General features: G+C 43.4%; 1 protein-coding gene across 1 annotated transcript in view; it reads left to right on the forward strand.

Moving 5' to 3' along the window:
* Positions 1-22,890, forward strand: part of nphs1 (NPHS1 adhesion molecule, nephrin) — a gene marked incomplete at its 3' end in the record, with an annotated part of 130,702 nt that overhangs the window by 15,917 nt on the left and 91,895 nt on the right. The window contains 1 exon segment of the mRNA XM_083648232.1: positions 3,698-3,820. Coding sequence (XP_083504358.1) covers positions 3,698-3,820 — 123 coding nt within the window.

The following is a 22,890-nucleotide window of genomic DNA, read 5'->3' on the forward strand; positions in this document are numbered from 1 at the left end:
TTTATAGAGCAGCACTGAACACATGACAATGCAAACCTATGTGAGATGGTTGGCGGTTACAGAGAGTCAGAGTAAAAAGATTAACAAATTGCAAAACCAGGTGGTTGGAGTCGGGAGGGGAGGGAGCAGGGGGAGCTCGTACAATGAATGACTCTAAAATTGTGAAATGTTCCTCCAACATAAAGCCTGTTTCTCACATAACAAAACAATATGGATGCAAATCATATTTGGTGCTCAGCTAACAGAATGATGCAAATTGGTTGTCTGTCAGGATCACCAGTAGACACTACTCAGCTTCCCTCCAAACTGCAACTCCCCCATCTATCTGTGTAGGCAGGCATACATGAATGGCTCCTGACAGTGCAATGTTAACCATATAGAATAAAGTTTAAATATGAGGACAGAGATTAATAATAATAATAATACATTTATTTTATAAGGCGCCTTTCACGCAGATTGTATAGTGTGTGTGTGTGTGTGTGGGGGGGTGTCAGAGAATGATTGCTCTATTTGTCCTTATAGCTCTCTATAACACTATCGATAAGTTGTTACAGTTACAGTAAGTTCATGCAAATTCAAATATGAAAAAACATATTTGCTGTGGGAATCACAAGTTTCATCACGATACAATATTATATTGATTCTTTGGACAATGATACGATATTTGCTGAAATCACAAAGTCTTCCATGATGCGATTTAGATTCAATTCAGGGGCCTGTGATCGATGTGAGATGACATTATTTGCCAATTTAACACAATCAGTTACATTTATATGTTTAGTGCAAATGTTTTTTTTTTTTTAAAGAGCCCTTGGTGACCTTTCATTTATGGACATACAAGTAAGCCATGCACATCTATGCTTCATCACCTTGGATTTATAAAGTGTATCTTAAAGATGATATGTATCGATGTTTCACTTCGCATCGATACGATATCAATCAATATAACAATACTCCAAGATGTATAAATGATCTGACGTATTTTTCTGTATTTTGTAACCTTCAAACATGTATGGTTTTAACCTTGCAATTATGCAATTATGTACATTAATTCTGTCCACTTGTCACCTCCTCCCTCTTCCTCCAGCCTGGGCTGGATCAGTCTTAATGATTGGGAGGTTATTTAAAAGAAAACATTTCATTGTTATTCAGAACTCTGATGAAGACGCACCCTGCGTCGAAACGTTGGTTCAATAAAAGTTTCTACTTGATCCGTGTGCTACAGTACTTTTGGATTTTATCCAAAGCCTCTCTTCCAATACTCCAAGATCGATGTATCATCACACCCCTAAAAACTCTCTCTCTCACACACGCACGCACGCACGCACGCACGCACGCACGCACGCACACACACACACACACACACACACACACACGTGTGTGTGAGAGAGTGTGTGTGTGTGTGTGTGTGTGTAAATGACTAACAACTGTAGTTCTTGCAATGAAAACAGTACAATATGGTGTGTGTGTGTAAATGACTAACAACTGTAGTTCTTGCAATGAAAACAGTACAATGTCAATAATGATGTTCATGTTTTTGTTCAATGAATATAAATTAGATGTAGTCCAAACAAATACTGACAAAAACACCATTCTGTCGTTAGATGAGACTACATGAAAAAGGACTGTCATAATTAATTACTTTGAACTTATAGTTCTATTCTAACTATTCTATTATTCTATCTGTTCTAACTACTCTTCTATTTCTAACTTATATATTCTATATATAGTATTATTAGTTATTGATTTTCCCCCTAATTCTTATTATGAGCTGTAATTACATTAGGGTAGATTGTGACAAAATGCATCTTTGGCTTTGAGGCCATTATACACATTCTCACTTGGGAGAAGATGCAATATATTTTGCTACAGAGAGTAGGGGTGGGAATCGCTGAGTAGCTCACGATACGATATCGTCACGATACTTGGCCCTCGATAACGATATATCACGATACTGCGATACTGCGATACTGCGATATATTGGAAGACGATACATCACGATACCTGTGTAACAAGTGAAAAAAATACCTCTGAAGGCAAAAAATCATGTATTATGCATTTATTAGCAGAATTGACATGAACTCTCTGAGTTCACTCACTCACTCATACCATTTTCGATACCACGGAGGAAAAGTTACACATTAAGTCTTTTTATTATTACTATTAAAACAAGAAAACCTATATAACCTACCTACCTACCTATATAATTTCTAAAAGTAGATATTAATGATCAAACATTTCCATTCATGTAGCCTACAGTAGTTATGTTTTTGTTTCAACTACAAACATAAATAAAGTCAACTTGAAACTATGTTTCAACTACCACACACAGCATAATATTTTAGCCTGTTTATTAAAAAAAAAAAAAAAAAAAATTAATTAATAAACATATCGATACTTGGCGCCAGTGTATCGATAACGTATCGCGGGTGGAAATATCGCGATAACGTGGGTATCGATATTTTGTCCCACCCCTAACAGAGAGGCAGCGATTTAGACATACAACATTTCTGAAGGCTGTAGCTGAAATAAACAGAGTTATGGACAAATGAGCAAAACGTGTTGCAACCATCCACCATCTCCGCTACCATAAATACACACTCTCTGCAACTTGATTGCACCATTTGTGAGTAATTTCAGGAAAGGGGAAACTGATTAATAACTTAAATGTGTGTGTGTGTGTGTGTGTGTGTGTGTGTGTGTGTGTGTGTGTGTGTGTGTCTCTCTCTCTCTCTCTCTCTCTCTCTCTCTCTCTCTCTCTCTCTCTCTCTCTCTCTCTCTCTCTGCACTTAATGATAACTTAGATGTGAAAATTGCTTCTGCTGCTTGGTGTTAATTATCTTGCCAGCTAACTTGACACATACATTTTTAGGCATGGGTGGTTGTCAGACCAAGATACTATTTTGCACATGTTAGTAGGCTGCAAGCCAGACAACAGAGCTGGAAAACCACCCCTGAACACCATCTAATCCACACAAGTTATGGCAATGCATCAAACAAATCAAGCTCTGTTGACATGCCAGACAATCAGCAGAGAGATACAGAGAGAAGAACTCTGCCTGGCATCAATTAAATAGACAGTTTATTCAGTCAATGTTTTGCATCTGCAATTGGATTTCATTTACCATACTGGAAATTCATTCTGAGACAAACATATTTCTGAATATACACAACTTACACATGCATGTCACTGCAAATGCCTGCAGCAGGAGGTTCTCAGCAACTGCAATGTTTCCATCATACAGAAATAGTCTATTCAGAATCAAATACCCTGACAAAAGTCAGCAGTCTGTTCGAGAATAGTGTTTTCAGTTTATGCAGATTTTCAATCTGACCATAAAGCAGTATGATGGGCTACTTCAGAGTTCCAAGTGGCTCACTACAAAGCATATCATTATAACAATTAGACAAATGAAACTGACAAATGAGAAACTGCTTTTATTGTTCATTTCCCCATATTTCACACGTTGATAATTGCCTACTGTATTAGCTCAGCCACTCTAACATCATCACAAAAGAATCAGGGCGTACAGTAGGTGGATATACATACAGATCTGAACAAAGAGCGTTATTTTCAGAGTGTGAACAAGAGAAATAAATGAACCCATCCTCGTTTTAATTACTATTGTGCAAGTCCTCACAATCACAAGATAATGTGTCATTATAATGGGAATAAATCTGACCATCTCTCTTCCAGGACAATACCATCTCCAGATTGAAAGGGTCGAACTGGAAGATGACGCCCCTTATGAATGTCAAGTGGGCCAGTCCGAGAGCAGTCGGGCAATCGTTTCCAATCCAGCCTGGCTCAATGTGCAGAGTGAGTAAAACCATGGGGTTGGAATGTGGGTGTTACTGTATGAGCGCTTATTTTATGACGGACCATGAAAATAATGTATTTACCAGGTGTACAAATGCACAGTGAACTTCCCCAGCACCCCAGAAACATACGACCTCCTGACCTGTAATCTGCATATAAAGAGCTGTTAAATATTCATTTATATTGATTATTCCGGTAAAGATAAGGCAGTTACTCTTGAAGCAGTGCACACATAAAGAGAGACATTTTAATTCAATGTAGGGATGCACCGATGTGAAAAATTTGGCCGATACCGATAACTGATATTAACATTGCTGTTATGGCTGATAACCGATGTTTACAGATCTCAATATGATCTGTATAAAAACTAGGGCTGTCAGCGTTAACGCGTTAATCGTGATGCGATTAAGGGCCGACCATAACGCTTTTTTTTTTTATCGCGTTAATCGCATGCCACTATTTTGTCCCTTCGTCGCACCTGTACTTGTAGTCAAGCCGTTCGCAGCGGTTTCCTGTCTCCTGCTTGTGCAGGCATGGAAGAGAAAGACAGCAATATACTTCTAAATGGCTAATTTTACTTAAAAAAGTGGACAAGTCAAGAGCAGTAGGCTAAGCATACCGGAGCAGCTAGCGGCCAGTTAGCTAGCGCGAGACTCATCACTCATTCTTCCTTCAGAGTCTCGGATGCGCGGGTCCTCTAACCACTGGGAGGTCGGCTCCAATGGCTTCACGCGATATACACGTTATCAATACACAGTTTCCAATACCGATCCATTATTCACATGGAAGTGCCAAAGTTTTTAGCTCAGACACAGCCTTCTTCGGCTGTGTCATTTTGGGTTTCGACTAGGGTTGTCCCGATACCACTTTTTTGCTGACCAAGTACGAGTACGAGTACTGACATCTGGGTACTTGCCGATACCGAATACCGATACCGTGTATTTAATTCGTGGTTGACAACGTGTTTTTGTTACACCGTATGGTTAATTAAAAGATACATTTTCAAGATTATGGGTTTTAGTGATTTTCTTTAGTATATATTATCTGCAGAAGTAGGCTACCTAGTTTTCGCAAGACCACAGAAATTTCGCATAATGGGTATCACCTATACTTGATAGTCTCTTCTCTTGATGCCTTATGAAACAAAAGTTTCCCATTAAATAAGGAAATAAGGTTTCCAATTAAATAATTGGAAACTTTGTATTTGTTCTGCTGGTCTATTTTCATTCAAACATTAAAATAGAGGTTCCTTGTGTTCTTATGTTCATTATGTTGGGTCTCGTAGTTAGATTACTACGGTACTTTAATGTTTATTGTAAAAACAAACTTTATTGTGCTTTTATTTTGAAGGCAAAACCGAAATGAAATTGTGACAATTGTTGCTAAATTTGCATTAACGTTACGTTCCACTTTAACGTTACGTTCCACTTTTAAAACGTTAAACTTTAAGGCAGTATGGATTACGGGACACGTAGCACGTATTACAACGATCTGGTAAGCCTTTGCTTGTTCCACAGCACTGTGTTGTCTGCTAGAAGAGCAACTAATGTTAACCTGTAAGTTGAACAGAAAGTGTTTTAGCTTGTTGCAGGCTACGCGGCTAACTGCAGAGCTAATCAGTCAGACAGTGAATAGGCGAGCGAAGCGGTGCAGGCTGTAGCTCACTCAGCTGATTACTGACCTGATAGCTTTTTATTTCTCCTCACAAAGCGCTCCAGGTAGAGATGCAAACAAACAGGCTGTTATAGTGAAGCTTCTCTGCATGCATTAACAGCTGTGTGAGCCTGACGCTGGCTTGCTAGGTTAATGTCACGTTGCATGCCCTAGGTGTAAAGTGGTATCGGGCGCGCGGCCGTGTCAGTATCGGGCAAGTACGAGTACAGCAAAATATATACCGATACTGGCATCGGTATCGGGCCATCTCTAGTTTCGACTGCTCCACAGCTAAAAATGAAATGCAATGCAATGAAATTTTGAAATGCAAAATAATGGCATTTTAAACATGCGATACAAAGATGCGATTAATCGCAAGATTAATCACGATTAAGAAAATTAATCGTTTGACAGCCCCAATAAAAACACATTTATATGATAATCACATTTTTTACATACTGGAAAAACACATGTAAACACCGTGAATTTGAAAAAGTCATGCATTTCTTTATTTCCAAAACCTAAATCATAGATTTACCACATTATTTCCTCTCAATATGAAAAATGTGGCTGATACCGATGCTGATATGTTAAAAAATGACTACAAACATCGGCCGATACGATATGATTGCCGATATATTGTGCATCCCTAATTCAATGTGTCCTTGATCAAATAGAATTCAGTAGGATTCACTGCGGTTTCTATTAAGAGCAGTTCATCGTTGCTTTGAAGCTGTACGCTCCGGACACTGCAACATCGTCATTGCCACAAAAGCACGCTAGACCATGAGAAAAACGTCGATTCGATTCGACTCGACTTCTCAACCAATATTTATTTCTTGGACAGGAAAGCACTATGTGCCAACAGGTCTATGGCTTTAACCAGCAGCTGCACAGCATAGCTTCAGTAGAGCCTGCTTTCTTTCCCTGGCAGCCTCCAGGTGATCCGTGTCTCTCCCTTGCACAGGAATACATTATAACAGAAGTGATTGAAAAGTTCCTACTCAGACATACGCTGGCATAATTGTGCGACTACACCAGACCACCTGTTGGCGCGTTATAACAAACAGCTCTCTCTCTGTCCCTCTCTCTGTCCTCTCTCGCTCTCTCTTCCTATCCCTCTTGCTTGTGGGAGCTAGCCCATATGTGGTGAGGAGAGGACTCTAAAAGAACCTTTCTTCTCGAGGCACAGTTCATTTACTTACATCCCCCTCCCCATTCTCTCCATCGCACCATTTCTCTCACTCACTCTCTCTCTCTCTCTCTCTCTCTCTCTCTCTCTCATGCTTTCTCTTTGGTGACCATGGAGAATCTATTAGCTGGGGGGGGGGGGGGTGAGGGGTGGTGTGTGTGTGTGTGTGTGCGTGCGTGCGTGTGTGTGCATGTGTGCGGTGGTGGGGGTTTCTGTGGCGATTCTAGCGGCTTCTCACTCCTCTGGGAAGAGAGCATGTTTTTCTGACATCAAGGGGGTGGTGGGAGGGTTGCTGGGTGGTATGGTGGGAGGGGTGCTGGGCGGTATGGTGGGAGGGGCGCTGGGCGGTATGGTGGGAGGGGCGCTGGGCGGTGTGGGAGGGGCGCTGGGCGGTATGGGATAGGGAGAGGCACAGACCCAGCAGTCTCGTGTCCTACAGCAGGCCTACACCTGCAGCTCCAGCAGGCCTCACTCCCACATTTATCACCACTGAGAGTGTGATTGCACGCGCGCCCCAAATTCACAAAGTCCAGAGAAGTCTTTTGGTGAGTGGAAAAGGTCATTCAAACATGTGGGAAATATGTGTGTGTTGCATGTGGTTTTTGGTGCTGGTCGTATTTATTTAGCGTGAGCGATACACCTGCTGCTGAACACCCCCGTGTTCCCGACATGCTCCGATCTGAAAGCCCTCCGCACGTCAGCAGCTGGACTGTGGCAGAGGTATAACAGTACTGCAGCCCTTGGTCCTAAAGGGTCATGTGTTCCACCCCACCAACTCCACTGATTTAAATACTCATCTGAGGCTTGATAACGAGCTGATGAATTCAATCTCTTGTTAGTGCTGAAGCGGGACTGGAAAGTGTGCATCCTTTTGAAGAGCACTATCTGTGATGGTTCCCCACAGACGTCTCCATCACTGAACTACAGCTCCCGAGGCCCCACACTCCCTGACCAGTCAGCCGTGACCGCATCCCATCAAGGCCCGCATCAAATCAAAACAGCATAAAGTCTTTATGAGGAGACAGAGTGGGGGAGAGGGGGGGGTGTGGAAAACAAAACAGAGAGTGCTGGTCGTCTAATTGGATTCCTGGGTCAGAGGGAGCGAGATCATGACTGGCTAATTCAAGACAGATCACCGGCAGGCAGTGAATAGCGGAGATGGAGGCAAAAATGTCAATAAGCTCCGTCCGCGGGCTTATAAGAGATGTTTTCAAGACATTTCTATCGCTGCAACATAACTCCTGTGTGTTTTTGCCTTCCTGTGGAGCTTAGATAGGGGATTACTGCAATAGGCAGATCAAGTGGCAGAGGGTAATCCATGACAATAACAACCTCAGCCAGCCCTTCTCCCTTCCCCATCCTCCTGCTGAAACGTACCCCGCACTGAGCCCGTCACTTCCCTATTTGTACCTGACACATCCTCTGTCTCCGTTTATACCATTAGCTTTAATCCTGTTATTAATGAACACGGCTCTCTCTCTCTCTGAACTGCATGCCTGTTAGATGCCCCCTGCATGCCTGTACAGTGCTTTTAGGACATGTTAATCATTCAGTTGCCATGGCTGGGTCTCATGGAGGTGTGTGCGTGTGTGTGCATGTTGTTACCAACCTGGTCTATAGGGTCAGCTGCCGCAACATAAAAGTGACACGAGTGTGCCATTTATTTGACACGTGAATAAATATTGCAGCATAGAAACTGGAGTTTTCACAGAGAGGCATCAACTTCGGGGAGAACTAAATGCCCAAAAGATAAAGAAACAAAAGGAAGCAAACAACTACCGGTAATTACATAACCTCACTAAATCCCTACACAAAAGAAATAACCAAAATACATTTTGCTAAGGCCTACCTCCCTATGCAAAGGAACAGGAGAAAACAAAACTACAACAAAAATGGCAGTTAACCCCTATTGCAGGGGTGGCCAAACTTTTTTGGTTGTGGGCCGCATACAGAAAAATATAAGGAGTCGCGGGCCAAACAATATTAAGCGCGGCAGTTTTCGCGGCAAAAAAATTGGACCAGAAAACCCTTGTGCCATCAAAAATTGAATTTCTACCTAAATAAATATATGACACATAGTTTATTGATGCGCTCACCTATATTACAATGGGTATTTCTGTATGTTATCAAATTTTCTTTTCCTGTGCCAACAGGTTAAGACAGAGATAATTTAACATAACATTAGTATTAAACATTAATTCAGTATTTTTTTTTTTTTTTTTAATAAATAGACCATGTCAGGGTGCCAAAGTATAACCCATTTTCAATGGTTTTAAATTGAAAAAATGAAATGGGGGGAATCCGTTTTTTTGTTTTTGTTTTTCAGTTTCTTTTTCTTAATGTTTTTTTTTTCCGTTTTTTCCCCCGTTTTCGTTTTCGTTTTCCGTTTTAAACTTTGAAACAGAAAAACGGAAAAACGTTTTTAGCAACAATTTTTTTTTTTTTTTTTTTTTCTAAATTCATGGCGGGCCACTTAACTCATTGAGGGCCAGCCACTTTTGGAGAACGGACGCTCCCAGTGCCAGAGTTTCAGAGCGTTTTCAGTGATTTCTCGAGGCCCACAGAATATTGTGTGATATTACTATGTAAACACCGAACACGCACAAAGAACGATGAGACTCTCTTCTATCATCTGCAAAAAAAAGTTTATTGATACCATTTTCCATTCTTTAGTTATGAGCCGGAGAAGATAGGTTGTTTTGAGCAAAAAGACACGTTTCAAATTAGAAGCTGAGTTATTCCGCCTTTTGTGAAATGAAGCATTTCAAGCACATTCACTGAGTCTGAAGCTAATATTTTCTGATGTAGTGACGTGGTGTAGTTGTGTGGTGCCCTGCGTGCCCCACCCCCCTCTCCCCCCCTCAGCTGCAAACTCCTCCCCACACTAACACACAGCCTAACACGCACCCAGTCTATTTTCGGAGCGCTCCGTTTTTGTGCGCCGCCTCCCAGCGCGACACGGAAATGCCAAACCGGACTGCAGGGAAAGGTTTGGCCCTTCGGCGTCGGGTGCTGCCTTTCTGGCGGCTAATCGTGTGGAGAAACTATGCAGACAGACAGACAGACAGAGGCAGAGGGGCTCAGTTGTGGGCGCGGATTGACTGCTGTTCGCAGCCAACGTCAGCTCCAGACAGAGCTGCAGCATGAGCGGTTTCTCTTTCATCACGGGGCTTTTTCCTGCTGTTTTCCGGACCTTTCTCTAATCTGGAGAGCACTGTCGCCACCTAATGAGTCCGTAAAATAGGTTATACACCTTCAATAGCTACAATATTTGTACAGGAGATGCCTGAGGCTTTGATCCACGTCCCACCGTCAAAAAACGCAATTGACGAACATACTCGTCCTTGGCACTCTACGTTAGTATCTGAATTGACGAACATACTCGTCCTTGGCACTCAATGAGTTAAAAACGGGCAGCGGGCCGCAGTTGGCCCGCGGGCCGTAGTTTGGCCACCCCTGCCCTATTGCTTCTTAGGAGACAAGATTATAGATTTAGTGTGACTAAGCATAAGTGGCCCTTCACACTATACGCCGAAGCAATGCCAATGCCATACTGAAGCAACACCAAAGCCACGCTGAAGCCACGCCGTTTCATTTCGGCATCCTTGTTGTCAACAGGTGAGACCGTTCACACCAGCCCCACGCCACGCCGAAGCGCTGAAGCCCCGCTGGAGCGATCGTTCAGGATTCAGTCCTATTTTTCCAGGCGTGACGCGTGAAGCTTGAAGCTGCTAGGCATGAAGTCAATGGGAGTTGTGGGCGGGTTCAAGGCGCGCCGAGGGGGCGCTGAGAGAAAAAGAGAAGGCTTCTTGTGTGAACAGTTAGGCGTCAGATCAGCTTGTGCTGCTTCAAGCTTCAGCTCTGCTTACGTTCGGCGTCCTGTGTGAACGAGGGCTAAGGCCCAATATGTTAGCAGGCTAACAGCAGATGCAAAAGCTAACCGATGATGACAGACAGGTTACCACAGGCAAGAGCCAACCATCAAAAAGTACACACCAGAACAAACCAGCAGCACATAAAACATAAAAGCTAAGATGGGTGTGGAGGAGTGAGGAAATGTAAAAAATCGCCAATTAAAGTTTTTTTGTACTCCCGAGCAAAACAAGGAAGCCATTGAGAATTGGCGAGAAGAAAAATGTGAATCTATCTGTCAAGGAAGTAAGTTGGAGTGTTCATCTTCCGTATATATGATATTTGTGTGCAACATGCGACATAGGAGAATGCCAGGATTGGGGGGGTCGGGGGGAGTTTTTGTTTCCCCCCGTTTTGGCCGTGGTTTCTGAATGATGACGCGATCCACAGTGTCTCTATTAGGGCTGTCAATCGATTAAAATATTTAATCGCGATTAATCGCATGATTGTCCATAGTTAATCACGATTAATCGGAAATTAATAGAATGTTTTTAATCTGTTCTAAATCTACCTTAAACCGAGGTACTGTAGGCTACCTTAAACCTGAGAGCTTTGTGCAAAGATGCACTGTTGTATTAATATGGGTAGCTATTATCATTAGTATGGGTAAGTATTTGGCCATTGGTAATATTGTTATTATTGCTACTAGTTACTGGGAATACACATCTCTCAGCCCCCCCCCCCTCCCGTTCTCCGTCTGTCTCTCACTCTCTCTGCCACGGTGAGAGACGAGACAGACGGGGAGAGATGACGCGCTCTCTCTCTCTCTCTCTCTCACCCAAAATGCAGGACATCTTTCTCGATTTGAAGCTGAACTTGCCAATATACCCATTTTCTTCCTCCTTTTCTGCTCACGGAGCTTTGTTTCTGAAGAGTATATTCATTTTATGATTCCCTGTGATGAATAATGGAACAACTTATAAATGAACGTATAAACAACATAGAACATGACTTTATTCATCTTTGTTCATCATTTTGCTTAAAATATAACCCATCAGACGATGTAGTGTGAATACGGTACTAATAGTGCCATGTGTTTAAGGGATATGGTCTATACCACAGGTTTTCAAAGTCTGAGACTGTGGGCCTCCCCTCAGGCGCTGACACTTGGACAAAGCCCCCCTCCCCCCAATCATGATTATGTTATTTTATCCCATTGCCACTCAACACATTGAGCCAAGATAGCCTGATATTGCTGTTTAGGCATCAGAAGGCAGTACAATTCCCCACAAACGACATATCTCTGAACTATCTCTTCAACCAAATCACACACATTTAGGCTATTCTATGTGATCTCCCAACACTGTGGAGTCCTTCTGCTTCCTGGGAACCATCATCAGCCAGGACCTGACATGGGAGCTGAACATCAGAGCTCTCACCACAGCAGAGGATGTACTTTGTGCGGCAGCTGAAGAAATTCAAAGTGCCAAAGGCAACAATGGTGCACTTCTACACCTCCATCGTTGAGTCCATCCTCACCTCCTCCATCACCGTCTGGTGCGCTGCTGCCACTCTCAAGGACATCAACAGACTGGGGTGGGTGTAGTGGAGGGTAAACGCCGTTTACCCACCTCTTTGAAATGAAGCAGATAGTTTACTCACCTATTTTCAGATCAACTGTATCAATCAACGAGGGCAAAACAAGGTGGCTAAACTACTCACCTCGGATAGTTTACAGACCTCTGTATTTACAGTACCACACTACAACCCCTGACTGCAGCACATCACATCATCCGGTGCTGAGAAGGTGATCGGATGCAACCTACCATCCCTTCAGGACCTGCACACTGCCAGGACGCTGAAACGGTCTCGTAAAATCATACTCGACCCCTCCCACCCCCGGACACAAACTCTTTGAAATGCTCCCCCTCGGCAAGAGACTGAGGTCTGTAAAGACCAAAACCTCTCGCCACAAGAACAGCTTCTTCCCAACTGCCATCGGCCTCATCAACAAGGCCCGAAAGCCCCCTCTAATGACCCTATATGAACTCCCACTACCCCCTGAACACAGTTGAATCCCCCCCCCTCCTACTGACAGAATTTTGACTTCGCACAATCATGAAAATCTGGATTTTTTAATTTAATTTAATTTATTTATTTTGCATATCCATCTTATTTTTGAATGCCCCGCTGTACAAATAATTGTGTGGGTACAAGTTCCGGTTTAACGTGACTTATTGTTGCAGCTTGCCATTTCCTAAAACGGTATTCTACTTGATTTGAAAAGATGGCCGCCTACACTCCCTTGTACCCTGGCTGAATTGAACATAACTTGGCCAATAAGTATGTAACATACCAAATAAAACAAACAGTAATGTCTTTATTTGATGTAGAATGCAGAGGGCATGTAACTGTTTCGTTAAACTCGTGTTCCAGGAATATTGTATTTACTGCGCTGCTCTAAAATAACGTTAGTGGCGCGCGGGTCAGAGAGCCTGTTCGTCCTAGAAGCCACTCGCTTTGCGCCAGAACACAATCGATTTGGGGGTGGAACACGCCAGGATTGGCCAACGCCAACGCCAGTGCCCAGAACTGTCCAATCAAATCATCGACAGAGCTATGGCCCGCCTCCCAGTATTTCCAGTGTGCAGAGATAGATAGATAGAACATTAGAAATATAGCCAGCCACGTTATAAACAACTAAGCAACGCTGATGGAAACGGTTTTGCCCGAAATGGTTAAAAGTTATATCAATTTGGTCATTCAGTGGGGTTTTACTGCCATGTAACATAACTAACTAGCGGCTAATATTAGCCACAGCAGGCGATTACTAGGGATGGGCATCGAATTTCGAATTTTCGAATAATCGTTGTTATTATCAAGGTCGACTTTTATTATTGAAATTCGAAATTCGTTTATTGAAAAAAAAAAAAAAAGTTTTTTCTTTTTTTTTCTGTGAGTGAAATGTTGCATTGTCTCCCCTGATTCTAAGTATAGTTGAATCGCTTGGTTTGAGCAAGTAAAACAATCTTTATAAGCAACCTCTCCCTCTTCATGGGATTTCATCCGCCATTCATTTTTCCATAAACCTTGCTTAAAATGCTTATAAAAATTGTTTTACTTGCTCAAACCAAGCGATTCGACTATACTTAGAATCAGGGGAGACAATGCAACATTTCACTCATATTTTTTTTTTTTCTTTTTTTTTTTCTTTTACATTTTTAATTTTTTTTACATTTTTTTTTTTTTTTCCGAATTTCGATTAAAAGTCGACTTTGGCCAGCGAATTTCGAATAGTGTTTTTGCTAGAAATGCCCATCCCTAGCGATTACCCATGAATGCACTGCGCTCTTAAAGGGATATTTATTGACGAGATTTCTGCCAAGCTGGACCTGATTAGTGATTTGCTCCGTTGGCCCAGACGGGTGTCAAGCTGTCAGCAACAAGGCTGGGAGGATCACACCGGAAGAAGCACCCAGAGGCATCCATGGAACCATAGAAATAAGGTGGATAGGGGAAACACTTTAGAGTGAGCCGCAAGCCATGGCAACTGAATAGTAGAGCAGATTAAAGAAAAATCGTACTAAAATTGGCACAAATACTCCTTGGGAATTGTTCTTTTGATAAAAACCTATTAGCCATGCAAAAATCTAGATTTTTCCAAGATGGTCGCCATTTCCAGCCCAGAAATACTATTTTGGGGGCAACTTTGTGTAGAAATGTCCAATATGAATGATCTTGCTATCAAACCATCTCATATATATTCTCCCAGCCAGAATAGTTCACCGTCAGGACATAGCGCGTGGAAGTATCGGAGCCTGACGGACTACCCCCATTGACTATGAATGGAGCGGGGGGGGGGGGGGGGGGGGGGCACAATCCAAGCAATGGATTGTATGTGAATGGGGCCTTACTCTCCCCCCAACAGGCGCTCCGACCGACCAGAGGAGGCACTAGTGCAGCGATCAAGACACATACCCTTAATCCGGCTTCCCATGGCCAATTGTGCCTGTGGATGCCAAGCCGGAGGTAACACAGGGATACGAACCTGCAACCCTTGTGTTGATATAGGCAGGGAATCCACCGCTGGCTGCACTCCCCGGACGTCTATTCATCAAAAATAATTGTGATGATCATTTTGTCCATGCTCGCCCCCCGGGGGTGTAGTGGAGGGTAAACGCAAGTAAATGCAGTTTACCCTCCTCTTTGAAATGACGCAGAGACTTTACTCACCTATCTTCAGATCACCTATATCAATCAATAAGGGAAACAACTAAGGTGGGTAAACGACTCACATTGGGTAGTTTACACACCTCTGTATTTACGACAGGGGTGTCAGACTCATATTAGGAATTAGGTAGAGGGCCGGATTTGTTCAACTGAGACCTCATGGGGGCCGGATTTCTTTTTTTACTAAAATCAATTCGACTCATTTACCCATTTACTTCACAAAATAAATACTGCTCTTTCCATTTCTCTTGAAACTGCCTGCATTCCGTGTCAACCTTTCTCTTTTTCGACAGCATCTTGTTGATTCCTTTGTTTTTTGGTAGGTAGCCGAATGCGCGATTCAATTCCCGCGTGGCATGATGGCGGCTTTGTTTACACCTGATGACCTACTGACATACTTCCTTGTAGTGCAGGTTAATTAACTTATGAATGAACTCTTAGCTTGCTTATTAGCCACACGTACTTCATGATAATGGGGTGCGAATTTAATAATAATAATAATTATTTAATTTAATTTTTTTTTTTTTTTTAATATTCCAAAACATCTCGCGGGCCGGATGAAACCTGCCCGCGGGCCGGATCCGGTAGCCTAGGTAAACCCAGCCACCACGTGACCTGCTCTCTCAGTTCCCAGTCACTATCGTCTAGCGAACGGGCCATTCAAATCGATTTCCGCGGCGGTTGAAAGACTCCCGCAGACCCGCAGCCACCCCGCAGCCAATGAGTGACGGCGTGACTGCCAACATCAGTCCTGCCGTGATCGGCCAATCAGAGAGTGCGTCTTTGTCAATGACGTATAACAGCTGCAGCGGCTAGCCATTAGCTTTTGGTCTTTCCAAAGCATAGCTCCCGAGCTAGCTACTAGCTATGGCTATGACAGCTACAGCTACGTATTGTTGTGTCGCCGTTAAATGCGCTAATGGAGGACCAGATACGCGAGGCTTCTAATCTGGGAATCAAGGCGTTGCAGATCGGTGGGGTGAATGATAAAGACAAGGACATGGACACTGCAAGCTTGTGTATGCAAGTCCAGAGGCCTTGATGAAGAAAAAGTGGCGAAATATGCTGGCACCGGCTACACGAAAATTAACGTTATTAAATGCTGTAACGTTAACGGTAATTCTCATGTGTATGGTTTATTTAGCCTACTCAATCTCTTCTGAGATTATAACGTTAACCTGTTAGGACGCTGTGAGCTTGTGTATATAAGTCCAGAGAACTTGATGAAAACAAAGTGACAAAATATCCTGGCATCGGGTACACGAAAATTAACGTTATTAAATGCTGTAACGTTAACTGTAATTCTCATGTGTATTGTTTATTTAGCCTACTCAATCTCTCAGCCCATGTTGATGCTGAACCAAATGACCAGTCCGGCTGCAATGGTTGATTTGTGAGGTTAATGGCAGCCAACAGAACTTCATATTGTTTCCATACTGTACTGCATGTTGTACTGTTCATACTCAAATTGTACTTTTTTGAATGGAACTGAATAAAAATGTTTTTGTTTGATACTCTATTCTGTTGTATTGTCATGTGAGAATGAAAACAGCTATATTAATAGTACTTCAAAACAGTGGTTCTCAAAATGTTTCCACATAAGGATCCTTAAACTGAATGTGATGCTAGACCTGTGCTTGTTTATTTAGCAAAAAAAGTGTAGTTAAAGTTATACATTCATAACTTGTTCTGCAGTCATCAATCAGACAATTCTCCAAAGCAAGTGTTAACTACATTCAGAGTGAGCCAGTTATAAAAACATAACATGTAACACATCACAGCAATACTGTAGCCTACAGTCCAGTGGTATGGTGGGCTCACTCTCTCGTCCAGCAGCTGCAGATGTCATTATCCACGTTATTGATGATTATTTATAAAAAAAATCTCATTGTGTAAATATTTTGTGAACGCACCAATAGTTAGAGAAGGAAACCTCTCTTTGCATTTTATTTTGTTTTTTAATAAAAGTAGGCTACTTGTGATATCTCACGTAGAAAATGCAGATGTGAACAGCTAGGTTAATGACAAATATGGAATATCACCCAAGGAAATACCACGGTTTAATGCCAACAGATAAACCATACAGATTTGTTGTAATTGTGAACACAAATAAGGGATCAAAGACATGGTTTTCAAGTATAACACAATGTACAACTTTTATTCAAAGACAGGATTGAAAAATATAGGTCACTTGTATTCACTTCAGACAAGACACTACGTTAAAGTCTGAAATTTACCTAGATTTGCTATAAGAATTTACATTTCAGCTTGTCACCTGATGTCATTATTAATGGCTTAACATCTAGCTAGGTTGCATCTGGAATATGATCTGGATTATGTATAATATACAGCATTTCGGTATATTCCTACCTCTTAACATATAGCTAGCTAGGTTGGATCTGGAATATGATATCAAGGCTTGATACATTTGTAGCCTACTCATACAGCAGTGTGAAGCTCATCTAGCTAGGTTGCACCTGGAATATGATATCAAGCCAGTAATGTCAGGTCTCAGTCGCATTCACGCTAACCTCTTAACGTCTAGCTATAGCTAGGTTACATCTGGATTATGTATAATATACAGTATAATACTACGCTATAGGTCATGACATTCACATTAACGCCTCCAAAAATCTACTGTAGCTAGCTAGCGTTAAATAGGTTTATCTGTAACCACGCTGAAATGTGAGGGCATTAACGTTAATATTTCAATTAGGTCAAACACACCTTACCGTTATGACTGCGGCCGTTTTTGATTAACATTAGCGTTAAGTCCATGATCAAATCTAGCATTTCGGTATATTCAGTGTGTGTGTGTGAAAAGGATGTTAGCATGCTAGCATTATTAGCACAGAATGTATACAGTCCATGGTACAACGTTAGGCCTTCAAGTCCTGAGGCGAACAGCACCGGAGGATGAAGTCTGCAGACTGGCTAGGCTCTTGCATTCAGTGTCCAACAAGCACGCCTGTTTCCTCATCAGGTTGGCAGCAGCTGACTGAGAAGGGTTTAGAATTAATACCTGAAAGAATAAACAGAGAGGACGTCAGTACAGTAGACACATGTAACAGTATAGATCCCCGTTATGAGGTCTGTTGATCAAAATATCACCTCAAGCTATATCGAAATCGCGTTTTAGTGGACGGGCAGCGATCATCCAAACGGGTTCATAGCTGGTCTGCGGCTAGCTAGTAGCTAGCAACGTAGCCATCGATTAAAACAGCGTTACATTTATGATCTTTTAGTGATGTTGGTAGACACACGTAACAGTATATCCCCGTTATGAGGTCTGTTGATCAAAAGATCACCAAACGCTATATCGAAATCGGGTCTGAGCGGACGGGCAGCGACCATACAAAGGACAGCTTGTACAAGCTGGGGCTTCTCATCACCTGGACACATTTTACGGCGAAATTATCTGATAAACTGGCTGCGCATAACATTACTTATTTGCGGGAGTGCACGGGGGAAGTGGAGATTAATCGTGCAGCACTAGTACATTAGGTTATAAGTACATACCTCAGTCAGACTCTGGCAAATCCGACATGATTTGCAATCCTGTTGGTGTAGTTTCACACCAACCCTCTCCAGGCGTAGAAATACCCCCTTCTCGAGTGGTTTGCAGCTGCCCAACTTGCCTTTAGAACAAAGGTTTATCTTACACAACCTGCAACCTGTGGTTGCTAGCAGTAGCCTAGTGAGTTAGCTAGGTGGAGTTAGCTCGAGCGCTAACAACAAAGGTCGCAGAGTGATGACGCCATCTGCTGCACTGCGCATGTGCTCTGTGCACTAAACTGGTTGGATGATGGTTGCGCAATGGAGTGGTCTATCGGGGGGGGCCCAACAACCGCAGGAAATCGATTAACAATGGTGGGATTCCAGACCATAGTGACTGAGAACAGGTCTGAGAGCAGGTCACGTGGGGGATGGGTTTACCCAGGCTACGGATCCGGCCCGCAGGCCGTATCTTTGACATCCCTTATTTACCACTATAGCCCTGTGCAGCACTATTAGCGATGTGGGGAGACACTGTCGAGGAACAACTGAAATGTCTTAAATGGTCTTGTTTCTCCTTGCTCCTGTGTGTTTGTGTGTGCTACTACTTGCTGTGTTATGGTTGCTAGCTGGGGAAGAGGGATGCTGTTAACTGTTATGTAATGGACCCACAAACAAAATGCAAAGGGGCGAGCCGGCGGGGGAAGGGGGGTTAAGGGGGCTGTGGGGGTTATTTCTGTCCCAGACACCTGCTCCACTTCTTCCTCAGAACAGAGGAGAAACAGAAAGAAAAAAGGACTGTTTCAGATATGTTTATTCCCAGAGAATGTGTGTGTGTGTGTGTGTGTGTGTGTGTGTGTGTGTGTGTGTGTGTGTGTGTGTGTGTGTGTGTGCGTGCGTGCGTGCGTGCATGCGTGCGTGCGTGCGTGTGTGTGTGTGAGAGAGAGAGAGAGAGAGAGATAGAGATGTCCATGTCTTTATGTAGGCTACATACTGCATGTATGAGTGTGCAAACACAGCTTCTCTGGTTTGAGCTCATCTGTGATCATCCATGTGTTCCAGGGATAAAGCTGATCTATTTAGGCTGTCTAGTGTGTGTCTGGTGTCTAGTGTGTGTCTAGTGTGCCTGGTGCTGATGAGAAGGCTGCTCTAACTGCTCTCTATCATTTCCCCTCCATCAATTTAGCTTCTTACACTCTTTTTACCTGCCGGCTCTTCTCCAATATGTTCTAGGGAATCCGCTTGGTGACGCATGTTAGACCCTCTATACGCTGTAGTCTGTTTTTAGTATACGAACGATCAGCCGAGCAGCATTTTGGTAAACAAACCGCATCACTGGGTGGCAACGGCAATGGAACCCTATGGAGCCTGAGTTTGAGCGTCTGACTCTAGCCGGCTGACCGTGTTTACAATTTAAAAGCTGCGACAGTTCACACAACCTTAACACGACATGCATATATTATACATCAAACTCTTGAGCTACTTCTGCTCGCACCCAGAATGTCAAAAATATAAGCGATGTGATCTATACTTTTTGAGATATTAATGTTTGTTTGGCACAACTCATACTAGTTAACATGCCATGAAAATATGGCATGTTTTATATAATCTAAGTTGAAGTAGTGTTCTTATTTTGCCCAATGAATGTGTACATTTTGAAAAGCACTGTATTTAACATTGTGTCTGGATCTACCAGGGTAAGATTGGGCATAATTATTTTTTCCAATATTTCCCCCCCGATTTCTTATCTAATTTTTATCCCCCATTAGTGCTAATTTTAATTTATTTATCCTGGTTGCTGCTCCACCCTCTGCCGATCTGGGGAGAGCCGAAACTGGCTCCATGCTTCCTCCGAGACATGGGCAGTAGCCAGCCGCTTCTTTTCATCTGACAGGGGAAGCTTCACCGGTAGGACATAGCACGTGGGAGGTTCACGCTATTCCAACCAGTTCCCCTCCCTCCGAACAGGCGCCCCGAACGACCAGAGGAGGCACCACATCAGTGACCAGGATGTTGCATGTTTTGGTGTGGGGTTCCTATATGAAGGAAACCCCCAGGGGGCACGGGGAGAACATGCAAACTCCACACAGAAAGGCCCTTTTGACGACCCCACCCGGGCGGTGGGCACTCGAGGACATGCGGACGGCCACGCACTCTCCTTCAGCGTCCCAGGTGGGAATCGAACCCAGGACCTTCTAGCTGTGAGGCGACAGCGCTTACCACTGCGCCACCGTGCCCTCCTTAAGAGTGGGCATAATAATGTGTTAATTCCACTACAGGAGAGACTTGATGTTCTCTGAATTTAGGTGTGCGTGTGAGTGTGCGCTCATGTGTGTGTGTGTGTGTGTGTGTGCGTGTGCATGCGTGCGTGTGTGTGGAGGGGAAGATGTGCGCATATATCGGCGTCGGCAATCGCCCAAAAGAGTTTTGAAAATATCGGCATATCGGGTATCGTAAATAAAAAATCCAATATCATGCATGGCATGCCTAGTTTTTAGATTGACCTGAGATGAAGGTAGCTTCTCTGCACATTCACTCATCTGTGTCAGTGTGTTTGTGCATGCAAATCTGCATGTAGACTTGAGTTTATCTTTGGGTGCTTGTGTGCAAGTGAGAGAGAGAGAGAGCATCTGTATGTGAGTGAGCGAGTGAGTGAGTGAGAGACTATAGGTGCAAAGAGCTGCTTCTGCATATTGATGTGTGTGTTAATCTGCTTCTTATCTGCCTTATCCATCCATCCGTCTGTATTTGTTTAAATGAAGTGAATTTTGCGGCTCACTAGAGAGAGAGAGGGAACTAGATAAGCAGAGAAACAAGCAAGCAAGCAGACAAAAAGCAGGAGAAAGAGGTAATTAAGAGAAGGATGTGTAGACTCTGCTCATTGACTTGTGTGCATGTCTAAATTGAATAGAATGTGTTTTTGTTAATGTCCTCATGGGCTATTGTGTCTGTATAGAGAGGCAAAGCGACCGCCTACTTCCTGCTTCAGCACTGTACCAGATATTTTCATCCGCCATTTATTTTCCGGGAGCGTACCTATGTTCCCCGGGTCCTATATTCCCCGGGTCCTATGTTCCCCGTTTTTGTGGGACCGAACCTAACCTCCCCCAGACCCTAACCCAAAACCTAACCTCTCCCACCCCCCACGCCTAAACCTAACCTCCCCCAGACCCTAACCCAAAACCTAACCTCTCCCAGGGAACATAGCGGGGTTCTATGTTCCCCGGTCCCACAAAAACGGGGAACATAGGACCCGGGGAACATAGGGATGACCCCTATTTTCCCATAGACATTTCGTAAAATGCTTATAAAAAATAGTTTTACTTGTTCAATCCAAACAGTTCAGATATATTTAGAAACAGGAGAGGCCACATAACATTTCACTCAGACCAAAACGTAAGAGAATTGCAGATTTAAATATTTTTTCTATGTAGTTTTTTTTTAAAGTTTTGGTCTGAGTGAAATGTTCTATGGTCTCTCCCGATTCGAAATATAGCTGAACCGTTTAGCTTGACGAAGTAAAACTATTTTTATAAGCATTTTACGAAATGTCTATGGGGAAATAAATGGCGGATGAAAATCTCTGGTACAGTGCTGAAGCAGGAAGTAGGCGGTCACTTTGCATCTCTATACAGTATATATAGCCTGTGTGTGTGTGTGTGTGTGTGTGTGTGCGCGCGTGTGCGCATGCGTGTGTTTGTGTGCGTGCCGTTTATGTGCATGCATGCATGTGCGTGTGCGTGCGTGCGTGTGTCTGCGACGCGTTCACCCTGACTGGGCTGATTGGGTCACATGGCTTGCCAGAGTGGAAGTGATGGATGCAGGGCTGGAACACACCTTCCCCCACACTTCCGCAGTTGAACTGCAGTGAAAGAAGGCCGGCATGGGAAGAGGATGTGGGCTCCAGCATATAGGGCTGCTACACAGAGGATGTGGGCTCCAGCATATAGGGCTGCTACACAGAGGTGGGCTCCAGCATATAGGGCTGCTACACAGAGGTGGGCTCCAGCATATAGGGCTGCTACACAGAGGTTGTGGGCTCCAGCATATAGGGCTGCTACACAGAGGTTGTGGGCTCCAGCATATAGGGCTGCTACACAGAGGTTGTGGGCTCCAGCATATAGGGCTGCTACACAGAGGTTGTGGGCTCCAGCATATAGGGCTGCTACAGAGAGGTTGTGGGCTCCAGCATGTAGGGCTGCTACAGAGAGGTTGTGGGCTCCAGCATATAGGGCTGCTACACAGAGGTTGTGGGCTCCAGCATATAGGGCTGCTACACAGAGGATGTGGGCTCCAGCATATAGGGCTGCTACACAGAGGTTGTGGGCTCCAGCATATAGGGCTGCTACACAGAGGTTGTGGGCTCCAGCATATAGGGCTGCTACACAGAGGTTGTGGGCTCCAGCATATAGGGCTGCTACACAGAGGTCAATCCAAACAGTTCAGATATATTTAGAAACAGGAGAGGCCACATAACATTTCACTCAGACCAAAACGTAAGAGAATTGCAGATTTAAATATTTTTTCTATGTAGTTTTTTTTTTTTTTATGTAGTTTTGGTCTGAGTGAAATGTTCTATGGTCTCTCCCGATTCGAAATATAGCTGAACCGTTTAGCTTGACGAAGTAAAACTATTTTTATAAGCATT

The sequence above is a fragment of the Poromitra crassiceps genome (assembly GCF_964638095.1).
Source record: "Poromitra crassiceps genome assembly, chromosome: 1".
Classification (NCBI taxonomy): domain Eukaryota; kingdom Metazoa; phylum Chordata; class Actinopteri; order Beryciformes; family Melamphaidae; genus Poromitra; species Poromitra crassiceps.